This window comes from Calonectris borealis, chromosome 3 (assembly GCF_964195595.1).
Source record: "Calonectris borealis chromosome 3, bCalBor7.hap1.2, whole genome shotgun sequence".
NCBI lineage: Eukaryota > Metazoa > Chordata > Aves > Procellariiformes > Procellariidae > Calonectris > Calonectris borealis.
This window is the reverse complement of record NC_134314.1, coordinates 122,551,634-122,573,093: the sequence shown is the minus strand read 5'-3', so window position 1 is coordinate 122,573,093 and position 21,460 is coordinate 122,551,634. Positions and strand designations below refer to the sequence as shown.

Below are 21,460 nucleotides of genomic sequence, written 5' to 3'. Positions count from 1 at the left end.
GGTCCTGCATCCAACACTGTGTTAAGATGCTTTTGCAGCTATGTTTGCCCAAGAGACCACAGGAGCAGCTGAGGGATGCCCTTGCTACAGCTTCCCTCTCCCAGCCACTTCCCCAGATCAGTCACAGAGCGGGGATTTGCTAGGCTGTTACAGAAGATCCTGGAAAAGACCCATAGGCAAAGGGCCACAAAGCTACGGTAAAACTAACAGGACTAGCTTATGGTCCCTCAGTTGCCTATGGTTTTAATACAGAAGTAATTCATAAGTATAACGATACAGGTAAAAAAATATCCTTGCTTGTATCCTAAGATATGCCATCAGTTTGCTGTAAGATCTGGAAGAAGATATATGGCCACTATGTTTGAATCAAAGTGACATTCTCAGACATAAAAGGATATCAATATGCAAAAAGGGCTAATAATTGGCAGAGCTTCCCGGAAAGAAAATGAAGGGAATCTCAATGAAACATACCTCTGATGTGTATTCTGCTTCCAGACAACGCCAATTCTCTTATATATCATATATGATATATAAACATACATATAGATATATAGTATAATCAAAGAATACTGCAACAAACTATCAAAAGATGTTTGAACTCTGACCTTGAAGTGCTTCTCTAAATGGGAGATAAAGGACATGATCTTTTGTAGGTGTGAATTTGCGTAGGTTCATGGCAGCATATGCCAGCAGACTGTCTTCCCTAAAACCTTTAATACAATATGCAAAGTTAGAATATGGAAGATCTATGAAAACAGACGTTAAATTAACCTTTTGATAGCCATCTGATTTCTTACCAGTAGTGATTCTTTCTGGGCCAGATTTTAATATCAGTTATACCAAAGCAAATCCAGAGTGACCCCATTAAGTTAATTCCTCTATAATATTTAACCTCAATAATTGTGGTTAGACTCATGAATCTATTTCCTTGCCCGTGGGACCAGATCTTTGACAGGTATAAATTGGTGTTGCTCCATGAAGCCAGCATAACTATGCCAATTTAAACCAGTTAACAATCCAGCCCACAACATTAACAACTAGCAAGTGGGTTTAGGACCAGCAGCCAGCTGTCTAGACTTCTGGGCTACAAATATGACATGGGCTTTTTACACTGATGGGGTTTCCTTAATGGAAGATAAATTAGTTGTGGGTCCCTTTTCTATTTAGAAATAGCATAGGCATCACACACAAATCCTGAAGCAGGATAAATTAAGTCAGGTTCCTGGAGAGAGCTATAATTTAAATGGAAGTCTTTGAGTCATGTCAAATATACTCTTCAGTTAGCACTCAGCTATTCAGGCAGAATAGGAAACAGGGAAACAAAGTTCAAAAGGCTCTAGTACATATCTGGCTTCAGAAAACATGCATCTGAGCAAGGAAACATGCTTAGACTGAAAGCCACCAGTGGTACCAGATCAAGGACTGATCCCTGCAATCTTACCTGGCATTTTCTACTGGCCAGCCAAGGTTAGAGAAACACAGGCAGCAAAATCAGTGGAAGAAAGGTCAGTACCTCTTGTCCTTCCCACTGTCAAAATACACATGTGGAGATAGCCTTCTTTTAATTGAGAGCCCTGAAAACCAGCCAGGGTCTGCAAACACAGCTCTCACAAGCAGGAGGTGGGAATCTGCACAGAAATTTAGCAATTCCCATCATGAACCAGCATGAAAGCCAGCTCACGCTCCCACAGCTGCTTCCCAGAGTTGGGAGCCAGAGCCAGTGTTGCCCAACTATGCAGGAGCAGGCAGGACTCTGAGTTAGAGAGGAGCAGGTGCACTTAGGGGAGTATCACCTTCTACTACATACTCACATTTCTGATGAGACTGACGATCTGTGGCTACAAACATGAACCAAAGCTTCTGCTAAAGCCTTCCAACCAAAATGCAAAATTACAATGTGCATTAAAAGAATCCAACCTTGTATTTCTGGTTCTTGGCTCAGCAGTTTATCTAATAAAACTTGTGCAGTGTATCTCTCAGGTTTCCTTATTAGTTTCCCAATCTTTTGCTCACATTATATGTGCCCCTTTTAGAGGGCACTGCCAGGTAACTCTGATCCTCTAAATGTATCCTTGGATTTAGGATCAATAAATCCTGTGGAGACAGGCACATCCAGCTGAGGAGTATGAGAACTGACAGCTGAAGAGCAGATGCAGCTGGCAATAATGACATGGCACCTCTGCTTCTCAAAACCCAGCCTCACGCAAGAATTAAACAAAGAGCACAAGCTCAATATTCGAATTATTTCAGCTTGAATAATTTAGGCCAGGATTTTCAAGGCCCTCTAGGGGTGAGATGTCTGATTCCCATTAAAATTAATTAAATAAAATTAATTTTAATGGGAATTGGGTATCCAAATCCCCCAGAAAGCTTTGAAAATCTAAACCTCAATTGTTATTAGAAACCCGAGTCAGAAATTAGGCCTATTCATGTTCCCAAAGAAGTCAGGAGGAGTTTTGCACTGACGTCAATATGCACAGGATTTTTTTTCTAAAATGCCTTTTTTTTTTTTCTTCCTTCTTGAAAAAAGACACTCAATTAACATCAGAGATGACTTTAAATTTCTCCTATAACCAGTGCTCTCTTAGTTCCTTTTCTCTCAGGTCTAATTCTGTGTTTATATTTTTTTCTATTCGATACAGGGAACAGGGATGTATTTGTGTTTTATTGGGATTGCTTTACTTTGCCTCTTTAGGTATAGTTACAATTTTTACTGGATTGAAATGGCACTCCAAGTAATCCCATGTAATACTTATTTGGATTTATCCTTCGTGAAACAAATGGTGAGGCTTTCCACCCATGTAAAATGGCATTGCTACTGCAGACTTCACATCAGCGGAGGATCCATTCCTACAATTTTACATTGTGGCATTCTGTTCCTCTAGGCCACTCTTCCCAGCTTTTATAGCGAAGAAATTAACACATTAAATTATTCTGAGCTACCAAGTCACTAAGAAAACCCTACATCATTGTCAGCCTTACGTGGAGATAAGCCAAATTCTGTTCGATGCCAGCGGAGAGACAGTGCCTGTATACGGCTGGTTACTGGGCTTGGTGCTTTGATAACTTGCCCTGGAGTAAAGCAGAAGTGACCCCACTGAAAAACATGAGTCTTCATCCAATGCTTGTTTTCATAAGATCCCTCGGGGACAAAGGCAACGAAGGCCATAGCCAATGGTCCTCTTTCAGTGAGCATCAGGTTCCTGTGCTGGTTGTAATTCCTGTGTGTTCACTGGGGTTACTCCTGATTTGTTGCATCCATACCAGAAAGAAAACCAGCCCTGAGGCCATACTCAGACTGGAGATTAATACCCAATGCCCATCAATGTCGCAGGTCTCAGTTTCCTCAGCCTCTGGGAAAAGGAGTGCTTGGACATGGCTCTTAACAGCTTCCCCCATCTCTGGTACCGCTACTACCAGCTCTCCCACTGTTACCCACTAATCAAAGCAATTACACTGCCCAAAACCACCTAATTCCAAGGCATTTGTAAGCGTAAGTAACTGAAGTATTTTCCATGGAAGGACACCTTTTCTCTTGTATTAACATACATAAATGCAAAATAATAACACTTTATCTTTCTTTCTCTTGGATGTCATTGGTGTCTTAGTAAGTGGATGTATTGTATTGTTTCTGGACTTTAAACTTTATAACCCTTCCTTTCTACATCATTACATCTTGTTCAAATTACTATATTTCAAACATCTTCCTCGTTTGTTTTACTCTTCCCATATTAGTAAAAAACATCTTCGGCATCCAGTGCGGCATACATCCTTTCAACAATGCATCAGCTCAGATTAATGCATTGTAATGTCATTATTAATTCAGTTCTACATGGTCATTTTTCATGTTCTGTTGAAGACAAAAGCAAACAAACAAAAATACAATTCATTCCACACTGTCATCCCTTTGTCCTGACCAGAACAACTCGATCGTGTTGAAGAAGGCATGAACCATATCAACCAAGACATGAAGGAGGCCGAGAAAAATTTAAAAGATTTAGGGAAATGCTGTGGCCTTTTCATATGTCCTTGTAACAAGTAGGTACTGGGTACCGGCTCTGCTATGTGGTGTCCAGTTTTTTGTCACAGTGAATGTCTGAAGTTTTTGTCTTTTTTTTCTTTGTCCTTTTCCATCTGCTTCATTCTGTGGGGATAAAATACTTGTGTTTAATCAGAACAACTGGAACGCATCGAAGAGGGAATGGACCAAATCAATAAGGACATGAAAGAAGCAGAAAAGAATTTGACGGACCTAGGAAAATTCTGTGGTCTTTGTGTCTGTCCATGTAACAAGTAGGTGCTGCCTGCCTCATCTCTTTGAGCACTTAAGGCTGATCCCAAAGGCCTTGTGAAGCTCATCCTTGCTAGGCACATGGACAGGATGAGCATGTGGCATGCAGAAAGAACGATTCTGGTTCAAATGCATTCATCTCATAGCATAGACAACTGACTGGGAATTACTGTAGATGCATTAAAATCAGGCATACTGCAGTGAAAGCTTCACTGTTGACACCTTTTAATGGTAAAAGTTTCAACATTTTACACAAAGTGTACTGAGTGGTTCCATTTTCCAGCGAACAAAAACACTGGGGCTACCTTATTCCTGGAGACCCTAAATTTTGAAACGTATTTTCACAAACAAGTTTCATAAACAAAACAAAAAAGCTGAAAAAATGCAGAAGAGGTCATAAGAAACATTACTCAAAATTATGGATGAAAATCACACAACATTCTATCAACAGAAATAGTCCTTGATGAGATCTTGAAGGAGACATGATGTTTCACAATTGGAACCCAACCTGAAATGGTTTTCATCCTGCCATAAGCAACAAATTTGAGAAAACCTGAACATGTCACGCCAAATTCCTCTCATTTGGGTAGCACGTACACTAAGCAGAAATGTTGAAATGCATCAAATTTGCTTGCATGCCATCACACTTGAACGAAACCGTCCTCCAAGTAATGCAAAGCTTGTTTTAAATGCCAAATGAAAATGCGATGTGCGGTTATGCGGGTGTAGGAAAGTGGACCGACCAGAAGTCCTTGAGGAATGGCAAATCCAGCATGCAGTGAGTAGGCATGCAACCATTTTACAGTGAAAAATGGTAACCATAAATGGTTGGCCAGAGATTGTGCAGGAAACAAAGCAAAGTGCAGTAGTTCTGTAGCATTACACTCCCTTTCTGCGTGGCACAGATACTTTTTTCACAGCCAGGGTCTGATCCTACCATGATTATCAAGACCAAATGAGAGAGCTGTCATGGAGTTCAGTGGGTATTTTGCCAGAAATCAGAACGGTAGGATTGCTTTTCTGCCTTATCAATTGCCATTTATTTTGAAATTAATTCCCTTGGGACACAATGCAGATACCGCCTCAGCTTTGAAAAAAATCAATTTTGTTCCTGTGTACCAAGCCACGAATACTTTGGTGGGGTAAACATTTTGCCCAGAATATGTGTACTACTGCCTTGGTGTGCAGAATAGGAGAGGCAAGAAGGAATGGAAAGAGCTACATACACACACAGCCTTGGTCAGTGGGACCGCCTGCAATCAGTATCAGCTCTGATACAGGCTTTAGCCCTGCTGTCCTGCACCAGAGGACCCAGTAGAAAAGAGCTGCAGGTACAAAAGTATGCAGCAGAAATTTTATATCTTCCACACTCTAAAAGCTGTTGCAACTTAAAGAGGAACACTGTCCTGGCTTGCTCCTCCTGGAGAAACCTGGCATAATGCCTACATCAAAAGTTCACCCTTGAAGTACAAAAAATTCCAATTTTTTTTGCAGGAATCGTCATTTTTTAGGGCAGCTTTAATATTCTGTACTGTAGGAAAGGCTGCTTAGAACTGACAGCCAGACCTGTGGCATGGATGGGGTTAGCACCTGACACATGGCCTTAAAACATTTACTACTTCACTATGATTGCAGTATCATGAAATACATGCAAGAACAGAAAGATACTGCATGCGTTTGATGTGGCGGATGTTCATTTTTAAAGGTGTCTCTTCCCTGCTTTAAGACAGTATTCTGACCTTTGCAGTCTGCAGCCAGATTTCATAAACCAGCATTGCTAATCAGTCAATGTGTTCAGAAACAGAGTATGGATGAACAATGCTTTTAGACACTGTTCCTTGAATCACTATGCCAGGACTGAACTGGTATGAATAAGATGATATTCTGAGAAGTAGAGTGTAGGAGGGAGAGAAATCCATACAGTTCTGGGCATCAGTATCACCATGATCCCCTAATACTCTTCTGGCTGGTGGTAGATTAATGGCATATATTTAAAAAAGATTAACCATTTCACACATAACTGTACTCTGATATACAGAGTAAATACAACTCCGTGAGCCTTAGCAAAATGTAAGGCTTGATCCTACATTCTTAGGAGACCTAAAATGCCCATGGCATGAAACTTTGACCAGACTGCATTCAAAAGGACAACTGCTGTTGACCATGAGCAGACCCAGACTCCACCTGTTGACTTTAATGGGAAGTCCACAAGAAAATAGAGGTCAAGTTCTGAGTGTATAAAATTATTGACCTCAAACACAGAGACTGTCTCACTCTCAAAGTTGCACAGGTCTAAAGAACAGGCAAAAACCTGTAAATGTATGTGCAGCAAAAGAACTACTTTCACTCATTTCTAGAAACACCAAAGCTGATGTATAGTTTCAAAGAACTAAGAACAAACAATCCAACTATCATCTTTTCAAGTCTTCACAAACTTTAAGAGGAAATAAGCAACAAAACAGATGAGTAGGAAAGATCCTCTTTTCATCTACATTTTGATTCTATATTGGAGCATGTAACACATCTTCAGGCTCAAAGGAAGCTGAGCTGCTTCAGGGGGCATGGAGAGAACATGAGATTTGGGTTTGTTGTGTCCTTTCCCAAATCCCCCAGACGCACGTTCAGTTTCTCCCCCAAAATCCAAGCCACAGGGCTGTTCATATGACTGATTGGAGCTGACCGAGGAACAGGGAAACTACGGAGATTTGCAGTTCCCAACAGCTTTGTGGAAACTGCTCCATTTCCGGAATAAAATGAAGAACTTATACCTACAGACCCTAAACACTCACACTCTCCTCTTAAAGTGTTCAATCTCATCTGACGACCCCAGTGACAGCAACCCTAAATATGCTGCACATGCTAATCTGCCACTGAAGGTATGCCTGGATTTTAATTTTCTATCCACGGCAGCTCAGTCAAAAATGGCTCTCTGATAGCTAATGTAACTGTCATAAACAACAAATACAACAAGTTGCTAGGCTATTTTAAAGTCCCGTGGTTTAAAGCTCCTGAAGGAAGTGATGATCCATTTTTGCCTGTGTCTTGCTTATTGTGAAGGCTGTTACTGCTGATGCATTAAGAGTATGATGAACTATTGGGGCAACTGTGCTTAGTGAGAATGCTTCACTTCTTATTCATGCCTGTAGCTGGTGCATGAAGAAAAATGTAGAAAAATTTCCCTTTCTGATGCTAGATTGCTCGTATCTTTTCTTTTCTCCTGCACTCATTTCACTTCTGCCTATTTTACTTTTTGTCTCTGTGGACAAAGGTTTGTACATCAACTGTCGATGTATGATTACTATTTTCAAGTACCGATATATTATTTGAAAAATCTAACAAACCCTATGAATTTTATGATAAAATCATCCCCAAATCACCATGGGAAAGGTTAGTGGCTTTAAATGCCTATTATGCCACATACATGTTAGAAAATATCAACAGAAGCCCAATCTTCTGCATGGTAAAATGTTAAAATCTAGCCAAATCTGTTTTTCTCTAAGAGGGTGTGTTGCTGTGATGTGATGTACATACTACACTTGGCAGTTCTGTTTTTATGTCTGTCTGCCAGTACATTGTCTGTGTTTGATGTCAAAACGTATGTGTCACTGAAATGAAACAATGTTTTCTACTTATCTGTATTTCTTTTCTTCTTTTCTTTTTCCTTTTTTTTTTTCCTTCTTTCTGGAAACTAAGTCAACATCCAAAAACCTGTGTGCAGTGTTGTAGACTTGACAATTGCAATTCACCCTATTGGAAACGAAACCTCCGACCATCACAGTTGTTGTGGCAGTAAAGTAAAAAAACAAAACCCCAAACCCTCCTTTTATTCAGGGTTATGATATATCGGTATACAATCAATGACCCTCTATCTGAAAACTCATTTGCTTGATTCAGCTTTTAGCTTGGAGAAATAAAGAGTTTTGCATTTGTCCTTGTCCACTTGATGCTTTGTTACTCATCATCTTTTTTGCATAGGCTTAAATCAAGTGATGCTTACAAAAAAGCCTGGGGCAATAATCAGGATGGTGTTGTAGCCAGCCAGCCTGCACGTGTTGTAGATGAACGGGAGCAGATGGCCATCAGTGGTGGCTTTATCCGCAGGTGAGCCTTTTTATCCACTGTTTTCTCTCTATTCTCCTCATCACTGATATATTTAGATTTCTTCCATATGGTCATGAGTTCTGTGATGCTCATTAACTCCTTCAATGGTGCTGGGTAATGCGATGGAGCCAGTGTTTTCCACTGAGTGGTGGGTGCTCAGATTTAGATTGACGGCGATTAAGACAGGTACTAAAGCCTTACTGTGTCCACTGACTTCCCCGGCCCTGTGGGTGCTTGCCTGAGCTACTGCAAATGATGGTTACGTTGCTGGAAATCCTGGAAGTAAGGGTCTTAGCCCTGAGAACTAGAAGATGCTTGAAAACGTGGCCCTAAACCTTCCTCCTTGAGACTTCCCAGATTTGGGCAATAATAAAATAGAAATAATATCTATTTATTTACTTCACAGCAGCAATGTGAGGTTGCAGACTGTCACGGCCAGTCAGCGCTGTCCTCTGCACTCCAGCTCCCTGGCGTGAACAATGCCCTTTTCCTGGGGGCCTTATTATGGGTCTCATTAATGACAGTTGTCAAATGCCTCGGAAATGAAGTGTCAGATAAATACTAGTTTATTATATCTCAAGATATGTACTGCTCGTTATTGACCTTGCCAGAAGATGTACCAAAGCATCCAGCACCCCTTCCTTCCTTTTCAAAAAGAAAAAAGCCTCAGGCTCCCTGCCAAAGCACCAAGCCAAGCGCAGAACTTGAAGCACACTTTTAACTAGAGGTATACCACTTCCCTGCACGTGACTATCCAGAAAACCTCCCTGAACGGGGAGCGATGCCCCATTCCTCAGCTGCTGTAAAGCCACAACTATGGAGAAACATTGATGCTGTAGTGGCAACCCCTGTGCACTCAAATGAAAGCCAATCTGAAACAGACAGCTATACCAATGGCAATCAAACCGCAAACTTTCAGCAATACATAAGGATCCAGCAATAAGTACATACTGATTACAGTGCTTACAGAGCATGTATTTAGATGACAATGCTATCAGCTGAATGGATAAAGGCATACCAGTAGGCAAAGCTTTGATCTCTGAAGATTAAGGACACTGGATTAATAAGTAATTATCTTTCCAAAAACTATTATCCACTTATTTTTTTGGCTGCTGTGATAAAGGGAAATCAGTGTGATAGAAACAATGCTGCCACGCAATCTGGAGCGTGGGATGGAGTTGCCATTTAAGATTGCTGGGTCTGCCATTCACTTTTTTTTTTTTATTTCTGGATGGCAGCCCCACCAAAACGAAGGCTGGGGCATGATAACAAAATAGCAGTGAAGGAAGTTGTACTATACCGTAATCGTTCTGCAAATAGCATGTAGTGCCCTTTTGCCACCTACATGAACACAAACTGCACAAGAGGCTCAAAGTATTGATTTTCTGAGTGGGACCCATGGACCTTGCTTTTCCCAGTGTCAGTCACCACATGCCTCTCCAGTCCCTGGAGAATTGAACTGGGCCTTGGCTCAAGCACAAGTTTTTTTTTCTAAAAACCAAGCAACTGAAAAAGACAGTGCGAAGAATGAGAGACAAAGGATCTTTACTAAAGCCAGTAAATCTGAGAGAAGCTGCTTCTGTCATTTACCAGAAATACCTTTAATTAAATAGGATGTTAGGTCAGGATTTTCACAGCTGAAGCAGCTCTTCCCCAATATTTCGGTGAGCTCCAAGTGTATGAGGACTGGACAGTATCCATTAGCTATGTGTAGTTCAAGGAGGGGAGCTGGTATAGCTTCAATTCCACCACCCTCCAGCATTTCCCATGTACTCTAACCACACACAAGCCCAAATGGAGCACCCTTTCATTCTTTGTTTGAGAAGGACCATCACTAGCAGAGAGGTGCAGTATGTGGTACAGATAAGCTCAGACAGCAACACTTATAGAGGCAGCAGACATGAGCAGTACAAACTGAGTAGCGATGAACCCAGACAATTAAGCCCACCATCCCAAAAAATAAGCATGTAATGTTTTTCAGGCTAGCTACTTATTAATCCCTTTTCTTCAAAGCTGAGCACAGCAGCATGCTCCTCAGGTGACAAGCGAAGGAGGATGCAGGGGAGGTTTCGGGTGAATCAGAGTTTCAGGGGGAACCTCCTCTGTCTCTGCCTCAAAGAATTGTTTTTTTGCTCCCAGGGTAACAAACGATGCCCGAGAAAATGAAATGGATGAGAACCTTGAGCAGGTCAGCGGCATCATTGGCAACTTACGTCACATGGCCCTGGACATGGGCAACGAGATCGACACACAAAATCGCCAGATTGACAGGATCATGGAGAAGGTAAGAACTGACATTTCTAAGAGGACCCCAAAAGGGGCCATGTTTTCCCTTCTGCAAGCACAGGCTGTGCATGCTGCAGTTTCTCTTCAGCTCAGAGAAGGACAAGGGACAGAAATAGCTGCTAGAGCTCTTCTCTCTTCTCCCTCCAAATCCTTGGGCCAAAGCAGAGCTCGCTGCTGTGGATCTTCAGTAACCTTCAGTGCAGGTCGGGTTGAATCTATGGCCTTGGGTTTGCCAGACAAGAGCTGGCAAAGGGACCCCTTAGCACAAATCAAGGCTGCTTCTGCAACAGCTTTGGGAAAGGAGAAGTACCCTGAGCTATGCAGAAACACAGGGCTTGGGTCTGGATGCCCTGGCACTTCCTGGCAAGTTTTAAACCTTCCTGGACTTTCCCTTCCCTCAGAAACTCCACGAGCAATTCAGAATTGGATCACCTGTTTGGAGGACCAGTCCCAAAAAGAGGATGGGGATTTATTAAGCAAGGATTTGCCATATGGTAACAGTGCAGCCAGTCTTGTCGTGCTGCCTGCTTATAACCACATTAGCACAGAGATCTACCAGCCGTATTGGTGTATATATGTGTATATATATACATATAACTGGGCCCCACATGGCCCCAGTGAAATACAAAAGCTCAGCACTACTATTGCAAAATCATCATCTAAAAAAAGGCAGAGAGCACCGTCCCAGTGCCAGACCTGCATTGCAGACTTCTGAAGCAGATAGCAGCACCCTCCAAACCCGGCTGGGAACTCACTGCCATCCTCAGATCCCAAGATCTGCAAGCCATCTGCATTCATACTGGCAGAGCTCCAGGCACAGGCACAGCCAGGCTGAAGTGACATAAGAGGCTAGATCTTCATCTGGTGTAAAATCAATACAACACTCGACTTCTGCTGAGATTTACACAACCTGAGGATCTAACCCAAGGACTTATATGTGTTGCTTAGAGTTAATTCTGACCTTAAGTACGTACTTGTCAGTATGAGCTTGTACTCTTGAGCCTTTTTACACGTGCAAGCCTTCTCACATGAGCAGGATGCCCATGCCTATTTTTCACATCAATTAACTACATCAGAGCCTAGTGAAAAAATTAAAGATAATACTGCACTTAGGGATTCACTCAGATAGCTTTCCTTATTGGAGTTTGATTCCAGAGAGAACTGGGTGAAGTACACATTGTCTTAAAGGTGGGAAGTTCGTCTCTGACAGAGAGACAGTCACGTAACACAGTAGAGCACATGGCTTTGCATCAGTCAAAAGTTTTGTTTTATAAAGCTGCATCTGTTAGTTTGACTGTATTGGAAAATGCCCAGTATTAGAGTGATGCCATTCTGCAGCATTTCATGTTTCTGGGAAAAATGAAACAGGAGCACGGGGGGGAAGGATTTACCGCTGTTTTCATATGAAAAGCGCTAGAAAGCAGCACATCTATCTACATTGCGAGAAGGGACTAGAAGATTATACAGCCTACATCATAACTACTTTTAAATAAGAAGTCTAGGACATATGTTATTTTCTCAGAGCAAGTATGAGGACGTGCACTATTACATGCTACCAGCTACTCTACTCATGACATAACATAGCGGCAGGAGACATGCCCTGTGGTTGGAAATCAGCTGCATCCTATCTGTGCCTGCAGGATACTATCACAAACTGCAGCAAACCTAACAAGGCACTGTTCTTCTATCAGTTCAGGTTTGCAAACATCTGGATTTTGAAAACATTGACCAGACCCTTTGTGCACATGAAGCACATGGGCCAAATCTCTAGGCAGTGCATGCTGAGAGCAGTTGGCTAACTGAGGGACCGGCCTTCCACATCTATGCGGTCTTCTTACGGAGTTAGACATTTCATACAGCAATAGAAAAACAACATTGCAAGTTAATGGGATTCATTAAATCCAGCCTCAAAGACAGGCCTCGTCAGGCAGAGCCCTTGGCTAAAGAACAGTGACACATTTCTGAAAGATGGCCTTGCAGCATACACAAAGGAGTCATCATGAAAGCAGCACAGAAACAAGACAGTCTTCAGTCTCAGTGAAAATCTGCCAAATTTCGCAGAGTAAAGACACATGGTAATAAGATACCAGAAAAAGAAACACAATATATTAGGAAAATCCTCTATAAAAGACAGGAATGACGGTTAGCCGGGTAATACCGAAACCACAAATGCATATACATCCATTTTGCAATGAAATATGGCAATAGACCATCATCCCTAGCTGGCGGCGGGCAATAAAGCATTGCTGGAGTTGTTTTCTTTTCCTGACCAGCTGGAGCACTGTGCTTTTGATCAGCTATGATCATTAGAAAGACCCTTTGCTGGCACATTTTGCAAAAGCTGGGGTGCATCACAAAGCTAACTCAAATGGTCCTAAGGCATTTATGTTAAATTGGATGTGTGCATCCATCCCAGAGCAATCTCATAATGCAGAGATGTAATCTGATCTATCCACAGTAATCAGGATAGCAAGGCTTTGTCCTTCCCTCAGATCAGAGAGAAAGGGACAAAAACTAAAATGATGATGTCATGAGTAGGTCAAATGGCCCAGACATCATCACCAGAAGATGCTGGCCCTAAAATGATCCATAAATAGAAGGCTGGGAGGAAAGTAGAAAGGGCTCAAAGCATTTTGTCTTGACCTAGGTGGGAAGGTTTGCACAAAGACTCATGCTGACTTTGACGCAACATCATCCACCAGAGTTAGACCTTAGTATTCCTATTTAGGAACATTATGTTTCATCAATATTCAATCAATATTCATGTATTTCATGACAAACATAACTGCTTCCAAAACCATTAACTTATTTTTTAGGTAGTCTTTTGGCAAAAGCGCACAAAACCGTACTGTGGTACACAAGATCAAACGCATGGGTAAAATAAAGGAGCGTGGCTTATAATGAGTAGTTACGCTGATTTACGCTTGTTGAGGATCTGGCACATGCTACTGTACTAAAAATACACATCTACATAGCATTTGCCAAAACAATTATGGAGAAAAGCCCGAGATATTTAAGAATGATTTATTGCACATCAGTATAACCATTTTTAAAGGATTTTTAAATGTGGGAAAGTTGCTTCACCATTCTGTCTTTGCAAATTGGAGATTTAAAATAAATCTGTACAATTTGGATATACCCCAGAGATGTGGGATCGATCACCAAAGCTAACAAAACGCAGCCATCAAACCACAGAAGAGAGTTTGCTATTTGAGTTCATGCTTTTAAAGCAGTAACACAATTCTCACCTTTCCCACAGGTCTGATTTAAAAAATTGAAAACATTTTCTATCTAGTCATTCTGCTAGCATAAGTCGGCATAGCAACATGGGCTTGAATGGAGCTTTGCCAATTTTTGTCAGCTAAAACAATGTCTTTAGTCTCCAAAACTAACTTCTGCAGAGCTACAGAAAGCCGTGGTCAAAGTGTCTTCCCACTCAAAGAGAACTCCTAAACCTCCCAAGTGGTGCCGTTTTTTTAACAGCATTTTATAATCATGGCAAGTGTTACCCCATGGAAGACAGTGAAGTTAATGGTTCAGCCTATGCTGGACTAAATTCCAGCTTGATTGCTTCAAACAACGGTAGAATCCCTGCCTTTTCTTAATTCCTGTTTATGCTGCTGCCCAATGAGAGAGGTTAGTCTATCTTGCAACTACACTAGTGAACTTCATTGAGAGAAAGGAATAATAGCATCACTCCTACCTACACCCTTCCTTTCACATGTAGAGCAAATATATCCAAACTGACGCATTTTCAAAGACGTTTATCTTTTCCAGCATTCCTTACATCAGATGATCTAGCTTCCCTGCTCCAGCGATTCTCTACACTGACCAAAATTTTAGTTTTGACTGCATGCCTGGTGATCTAAATTAGAACAGAGTCCAGGTCCACTGAATCTTAGAGAGCACTGAAGCTTTTCACCAGTGAAATCCACGTGCACATCATCAGTTCTCATCCTGTTATCCACTACCATCAATATTGCTAGCACCATCAATAACACCAGCTACAGGTGTGGCACAGCATTTACAAGAGTCCAGTGAAGCTGAATACAAACATAAAAGATCTACTCAAAGGCGTGTCACAAAACCAGCAAATCTGTAATTTCTTTCTGGGTTCCTAATACCGCTACAAAAAAAAAGCCCTCTGGTATTTTCAACTTCTTTTTTTTCCTGATCTAGCCAAAACTAGAGAAGTGTTCACAAAACATTGTAGATGTTCTCTTTCTGCCCCGTATTCATCTGTTTCTTTCCTTTGTGTTTCTCTAGGCTGATTCCAACAAAACCAGGATTGATGAAGCCAACCAGCGTGCAACAAAGATGCTGGGCAGTGGTTAAATGCAGTGAAGTGCATTTCCTTTTAATGCTGTCCAACCAGGCAGCACCTTCATGCTTTTATCATGGTATTTACCTACTAGGTTTGCACACATGCACATATCAGCCCCATTGTAAATGTTGTCCTGTGTAGTTTGTCAGCTTTCCAAAAATGATACTTGTAATTATTTTTTTCTAGATATCTTTCTTTCCAAAGGTTGTACATAGTGCTGATTTGATGGCTATAGCTCACTATGATGTTTTTTGGGATTTTTCCTTTCCTTGTTTCTATTTTGGATTCCTTTCTTTTTTTCCCTCTCCTCACTTTTTTTTTAAATGATGTTTGCTGAATGACAACACTGTTGGAATGCTAAACGTGCTGTTATCCTTTAACTATACAGTATTGTTCTTGTAAAACTGTGACATTCCACAGAGCTACTGCCATGCTCCTGTCTTTGGGTATCATGATGTTTAAGCACTTAAACCTGCTGTCTTCAGTTCTTCATTGCCATTATCTGTTGTTATGATTTCATAATTAGACAATGTGGAATTATATTACTATAACAAGCATTGCACTAAAAAGTGATGTGATTTATGCATTTATGCATGAGGAATAAATAGACTTTTAGACTCCTACTTAAACAAGAATTTTCCCATGGCAGTAGCACACCAACAATGACAACAAAAGCATGCTCAGTATTCGGACTCTTTTGGGACTATGTTATACCAGCAAGTTTGCAGTTGTGCCACTTTTTTCTTGTTGATATATATATAGTTATTAATCATGATCATTTTTTTTAATTATGAAAAAAGAGGGATTTGGCACTCACCATTTAGCCATTGCCAGCAAAATAAAAGCTTGGCTGAAAATACGTCAAAGACAAAAAGAAATAAGTGTAATATATCGGGTTTGTCTGCTGCTTTTGAAGACTATCTTTTGGAGGAAACGACTACCATATGAAATGGTGCAAAGAAATGTAATTTTTATAAGGCTCTCTCTTACTAGTCGCTATCCCCATGTGGTTTGTTATCGGTACAGTTCTCTGTTGCTTACCTAGAGCTATGCACACCAAATCGCTGAGATGTTTAGTAGCTGACTTAATTAAAAACTAATAAAAAACCTAAATGAATGAACTCTAGATAAACTGTGAGATAAATATCATTTACAGCATGTAATCTGAAATTCCTTATGTCTCCTGTCAGTTTGTGAAGTGATTGACATTTTGTAGCTAGTTTAAAAATTATTAAAAATTATAGATCTCAGAATCCATGCTTGCTTTATCCATTTGTTGCCCTACGTGTCAGTGACAACTAGTTATTTGCCACTTACCTGGGAAAAGAGAAGCGCAAAGTCCAAAGACTCTTTACAAGCTGGTTCTGTATTACACGTGGGAAATTAAAGATTTCTGTTTGCAATACTGTATAAAAGTAACTACTCTAAAAATAGCATTTTACACTCAGCACATTCCAAGTGAATATTATTTTAAATAACCCGGCTTGGATTGCCAAACACTGAATCAAAATATATTCTCTTGTTCAAGGGAAAGAAAAAATTAAATAAATGTTATGGTACAGAAGGATACAGTTCCTTAGTCAATAAAATCTATTCCTGTAGTGGATCTAGCCACATGCTAATACACCTCTTTTCAGGGAACACTTTGAACTACAGAGTTTGTAGTCTGCTAAGAATAATTTTCTCAAATGACTAACAACAACTAGTGTTTACTGCCAATGAAAAGTGTTATCATATTTTCCCAGGGTTTTTTTCCCTATATGGACAAATTATAATTAACTCTGCATGAGTGACAGTTCACTCATGTGTCTCACATGGCCCTAAGTCAAAATACACAAAGAACATAAATGCTTGCATAATTAAAATCGCATGATAATGTAGACAAGCTATATTTTCTTCAGCAGCTTTTTATTTTTAGTATCTATTAAAAATTCATTTATGCAAATATTTTCCCCCACTACTTCAAACCAAAGAGTAAACTTCAAGCAAACATTTTCAATCTGCTGACCATTTCCAATCCTGTTCATTCAGGGATTCTAGTATTTGTGACAGCACCATCACTCTGCAATGTCAAAGCCTCCTGAAGGAGGGCAATAATCGTACTGGAAAATGCATCAGCATAGGAACATACAAATACAAGGATATTTGGGAAGGGCAAGAAATATATAAGAAAGTAATGAAGATATTAATGGAGGTATTATTCTCATCTGTTTGACATGAACGCACCCTATCTGAAGAAGATCATACTTCCAAAAGCCATTAAAGCTGATCAAAAATATAAGCTATTGCTGTGAAGGAAGTCACTATGTTTTAACATCTGTTTTTGTCTTGAACAAAGATCAAAACCCAAACTATTGGAACTTTTTGCCAAATGGAAAGTTTAAAGGATAGAAATATTGAAATGTTTCATTGCATTTGTCTTTGTATCCTCCTCCACTGTACCCAGGGTTTCTTAGGAGCTGGCTGAAAATGACTTACCTAAGTTTAATATATTGCATTTCTTTGATGTTTTTGGAAATTGACTTTTGTAGGATTAATTATTCTTGAAATAATTCAAAGAAAGGCTCAATATCATGCAGTTTGTTATTAGAACAATCCACTTCTGTTTGTTAAGTTTTGCGTACACCAAATCCCTGATGTAGCAGCTGACTCAATAGGAAAAAAAGAGACGTTTTAAACAGAACATGGCCTCAAATGCGGTATTTCCTTTTTTCCCCCCCTTTCCCCCTCTGGTCGGCCCCTGTTTCCCATGACACGCTGCAGGCTCTCCCCGAGGCTGAACAAGCACATGCAGAGTTACCCGCTTGAGGGACAAGGCTCACTAGAAGGAAAGGGACACAGTAAGGAGTTGGTATTACAACTCCCATAAGGTAAAATGGTCATACTGACTGTGGAAACAAAAACCACCCAGATTTTTCTGAAGGCAAAGCCTTCTTTTCCTGGGAAGAAATTTCCCTTTGACCATGTTATATTTTCCAATCAGTAATTTCTTTTGTCTTTGTACCAGTGCCATCTGGAAATCCAGGTTTGAGAGGGAAAAAAAAGATATGAGTATGCTTGAAGACACAAAGCTTCATGAAATATCACTTATTTCTGGACTTCTAATGCAATTTCACCAACAGTTTGTGTGCAACATAGCAAAATCCTCACGTTGGTGTTGGTTTGAGGTAGTCGTATGCTCAAGTGCCAGAGCTGAATGAACTACCCAGCTGGGTTATTTAAAATTTTGCTTAAAAACTGAAGTCCAACTAAAAGACAAACTTCTGTTCAGCTCTACAAATCCACACTTAATGACTTCTTTTATATCATGCATTCTCCTCCTTTCCTAGTCCAGGCTGGAAATGGCAATATCAAAATAAACCCAAGGAAGGATATTTGAATGTTACTCCTCAACAGAACAAGATTTGTTAGTGTGATATCTTATGTGAAAAAAACCACCTTCATTAAATATCTGGCCTGATTTCAGCAGTGAGAAACTAAGAGAGAAAACTGAAAAAGCTAAGTAAAAATCAAGGGGGCTTATCTCAAAGAAACCTTAAAACTTTTAGGATGTTAATGATTCTCAACCTTAGCATAAACACACAGCTTCTAAACTCAAAAGAAACTGCTACAGCTTTCCAGATTAACACAAATGCAAGAAAAGATACTACGGATCATACACAACATCTTGTGGTTTGATGGAGCACATCTTACGAAAAGCAGATGGACTTGATATAAAGGTACAGAGTGAAAAACAGTTGATTAATATTCCTTGAAGATTTGGTGGTATTATTGTATATAACAGAAAACAATAACTCTAAAAAAAAGTGATGAGTATTTTTTTTTAAGAAATGTAAATTTTATTAGCTTACATGGGTTAAATACGTCGTCTCCTTCATTTCTGAAGAAAACTAAATATGCCACTGTCTGCATGGCAAACTGTAAAGCACCCCCTTAGAGAGATGCCTGTGCCACGTGACACACTTATTACAGACATACTTTAAATCTAGAAATATAGATGACAATTATTCTCCAAAATATTCTGTGTGCCACAGTAGTAACTGATAACCTCGACAGGCTTTGGATTTGGGCCTAAATCTGGACAGATCGCTCAAGACTTTTATTTGAAGGATCTAGAGGCAGACAAATCAATTCCCGCACTTTTTTCCCTCCCTCTTTCTTCTCCTGTGTGTACATATGCACATGTAAATCTTTTATTTTAAAGGCATTGAAAAGGGAAGAGACGAGTACTTAGTAATAAGGAAAATTATGTGTGTTAGAGACAGCTTAAGTATATGCACTGCTGCTGTGTGCGCCTTGGGCGTAGGTGTGCAGGATGTGACTGCTGTCTTCTGAACCATTTTGTTGCTTTTCTAGAGAGAGATGAGGACAGTTTGTTTGGAAGTTAGTAGAACATAAATAGAGTATTTTTAAACCTGCAAATAGCTACAAGAAATGCAGACATGGGAGATAAACCCTGCTGAGAAGTTAGGGCGTTGGGCTGGTTCGATGAGGGATTTATTTTGCAAAGCACTTGCCAAATACTGTTGGATCCTCTCTGTAATAGTATTCAGAGAGATTATGTTTGTTGTAAAATACCAAGCAGTTTTAATGTGTTTAGTTTCAAATGTTATTTTGTAAGTTTAAAAAACCCCAAAAAACCAAACCAACCAACCACACAAAAAACCCCCAAAAAACCCACACACAAGATGGCAGTGAGGGAAATCAAAATAAATCATTATGTGGGACCATGCTGATTCCCACACATTCAGGATCTATTCCGAGATCACTGCTGCCCATGCAAAAACTGCACATAATGGGGTAAACAATTTGGTCAAGCAGTGGGCAGCAGCTGAAGGGGTGCTCATTTGCCTGGCAGCTGCTTACTGAAAGTGAAAAGTAGCAACGAGGGTATCGGGGCTCAGTTATGGCCTTGGCTAAAAACAGTGCTGTGGGGGGGCCTTTCATGGGAGAGTCCCAGCCTTGAACTCTTCTCTCCCCACCTACCAGACCACAGCTTCCTCCACACTGCTCCTACTCCAGTGCACCCTGCACCTCTGTCCCCTTCTCCCCTGGCTTCTCTCAGCTCTCCTCACTCCCTCCTGCATCCCCCAACACCTACCCAATTGCTTGTTCCCTTCCCGCTTTCTTATGCTGAATCAGCCTGCGTTCAGTCCTGTCCCTCATTTCACTTGCTTCACACCCCTCCACCTGCATGTTTTTCACCCCTGGGCTTTCAGTCAGGCTCTCTCCTCCACGACTTCGGCAGGAGAAGCACCAAAGAAACAAACAGCCTCCTGCTTTCCACTCCACAGCTGAGCACCGTGCCAGTGTCACCCGGAGGGACACCTGCAGGAAAGTCTTGCTCAGCCCTGACAGTCCCCGAAGGCAGCACGCATGTTTCCAGGGGGATTTTTTGAATAGTCTATCCAAAAGGATTTAAAAAGACTCCTTAGGTTGATGCAAAGATGTTTGGACAGCTGAGGACAGACAGGCAAACACTGGGTAGGTATTTCACAGGAAGGCAGTAACTGAGAGGCCCTCCAGCCTGCTAGGTTTTGTGTCTCTTGTCCACAGCACCAGTGGATAGTAGTGCTTCTCCACAAGACAGATGGAGAATCTTTTCTAACACAGGCAAAACAACGCTCCTTCCCTTCTTCCCCAAATTTCATTCATTAAAACTATGAAGATTTTGAGGGTTTGGGGGTTTTTTGTTTGTTTGTTTGTTTTTAACTGAAGCTTTTACAACTTGTGCTTTTAAAAAGCAGGTAGAGGAAATAGATTTCACCCCACCTAGGATAACTATCCAGTGCTGGGTTATTTAATCCAAAATCTAGAACAGCTCAAGTTAGCATAAGAAAGTTAAAATTAAATATTATATTAGAAATGGTTTAGTAAACTTCGCTATAGGCAGTCCTAAGTTAATTTGCTAAGTGTTAACTTAAATATGGGCAGCTGTAAGTTCCACTTTACAGCACAGTAGGTTTTCCATCTAAATTCTGATCGAAAGTTCATTAAAAGGAACAAAATGGTTCTTTTCCACATTCGTGAGAGGTTGATTAGACCTCCAAAGCATGAATATGCATAAATCCCACTGCACTAAGGGTATTCTTCGGTATCATCTTTAAGAAACCTTACCTATTTTGACTTTACTGTACAGTACTCCCAGACTTTACTGTATCAACAATAATAAATCCAGCTGATGACAGTATTTTATTAACTACTTTTGATGTTCTGCAGGCCCCCTAAAAGCCTAAGTCTTTTCTAGGCTCTAGAATCAGTTTATAACTCCATGAAAACACATGCTGAAAAGTTAATTTTGAAGAAACAGCAGCTATAATTCTGACATTCAACCTTAAACCCTTATCTTAAAACATATTTTCAGTATCCACTGCACATTTCTGTTCCTTGGATTAAATTAGAATGTGAGGGGAAGCTAACCAGAAACATAAAATTTAATGAACTGCTGCTTCTTTCAG

The 21,460-nt window shown here is 40.5% G+C and overlaps 1 protein-coding gene across 2 annotated transcripts in view; it reads left to right on the top strand.

The window, feature by feature from the left end:
* The window catches only part of SNAP25 (synaptosome associated protein 25), a 66,530-nt gene extending 48,853 nt beyond the window's left edge, over nt 1-17,677 (top strand). The window contains exons 5-8 of one of the 2 annotated variants that reach the window (XM_075147724.1): nt 4,176-4,293; nt 8,267-8,392; nt 10,532-10,676; nt 14,945-17,677. In XM_075147724.1, the coding sequence (XP_075003825.1) occupies nt 4,176-4,293; nt 8,267-8,392; nt 10,532-10,676; nt 14,945-15,013 (458 nt within the window). In that variant the 3' untranslated portion in view covers nt 15,014-17,677. Of the gene's footprint in view, nt 1-3,920; nt 4,039-4,175; nt 4,294-8,266; nt 8,393-10,531; nt 10,677-14,944 lie in introns of both variants that reach the window. The other variant, XM_075147726.1, reaches the window with a different exon arrangement.
* The last annotated feature ends 3,783 nt before the right edge of the window (nt 17,678-21,460 follow it).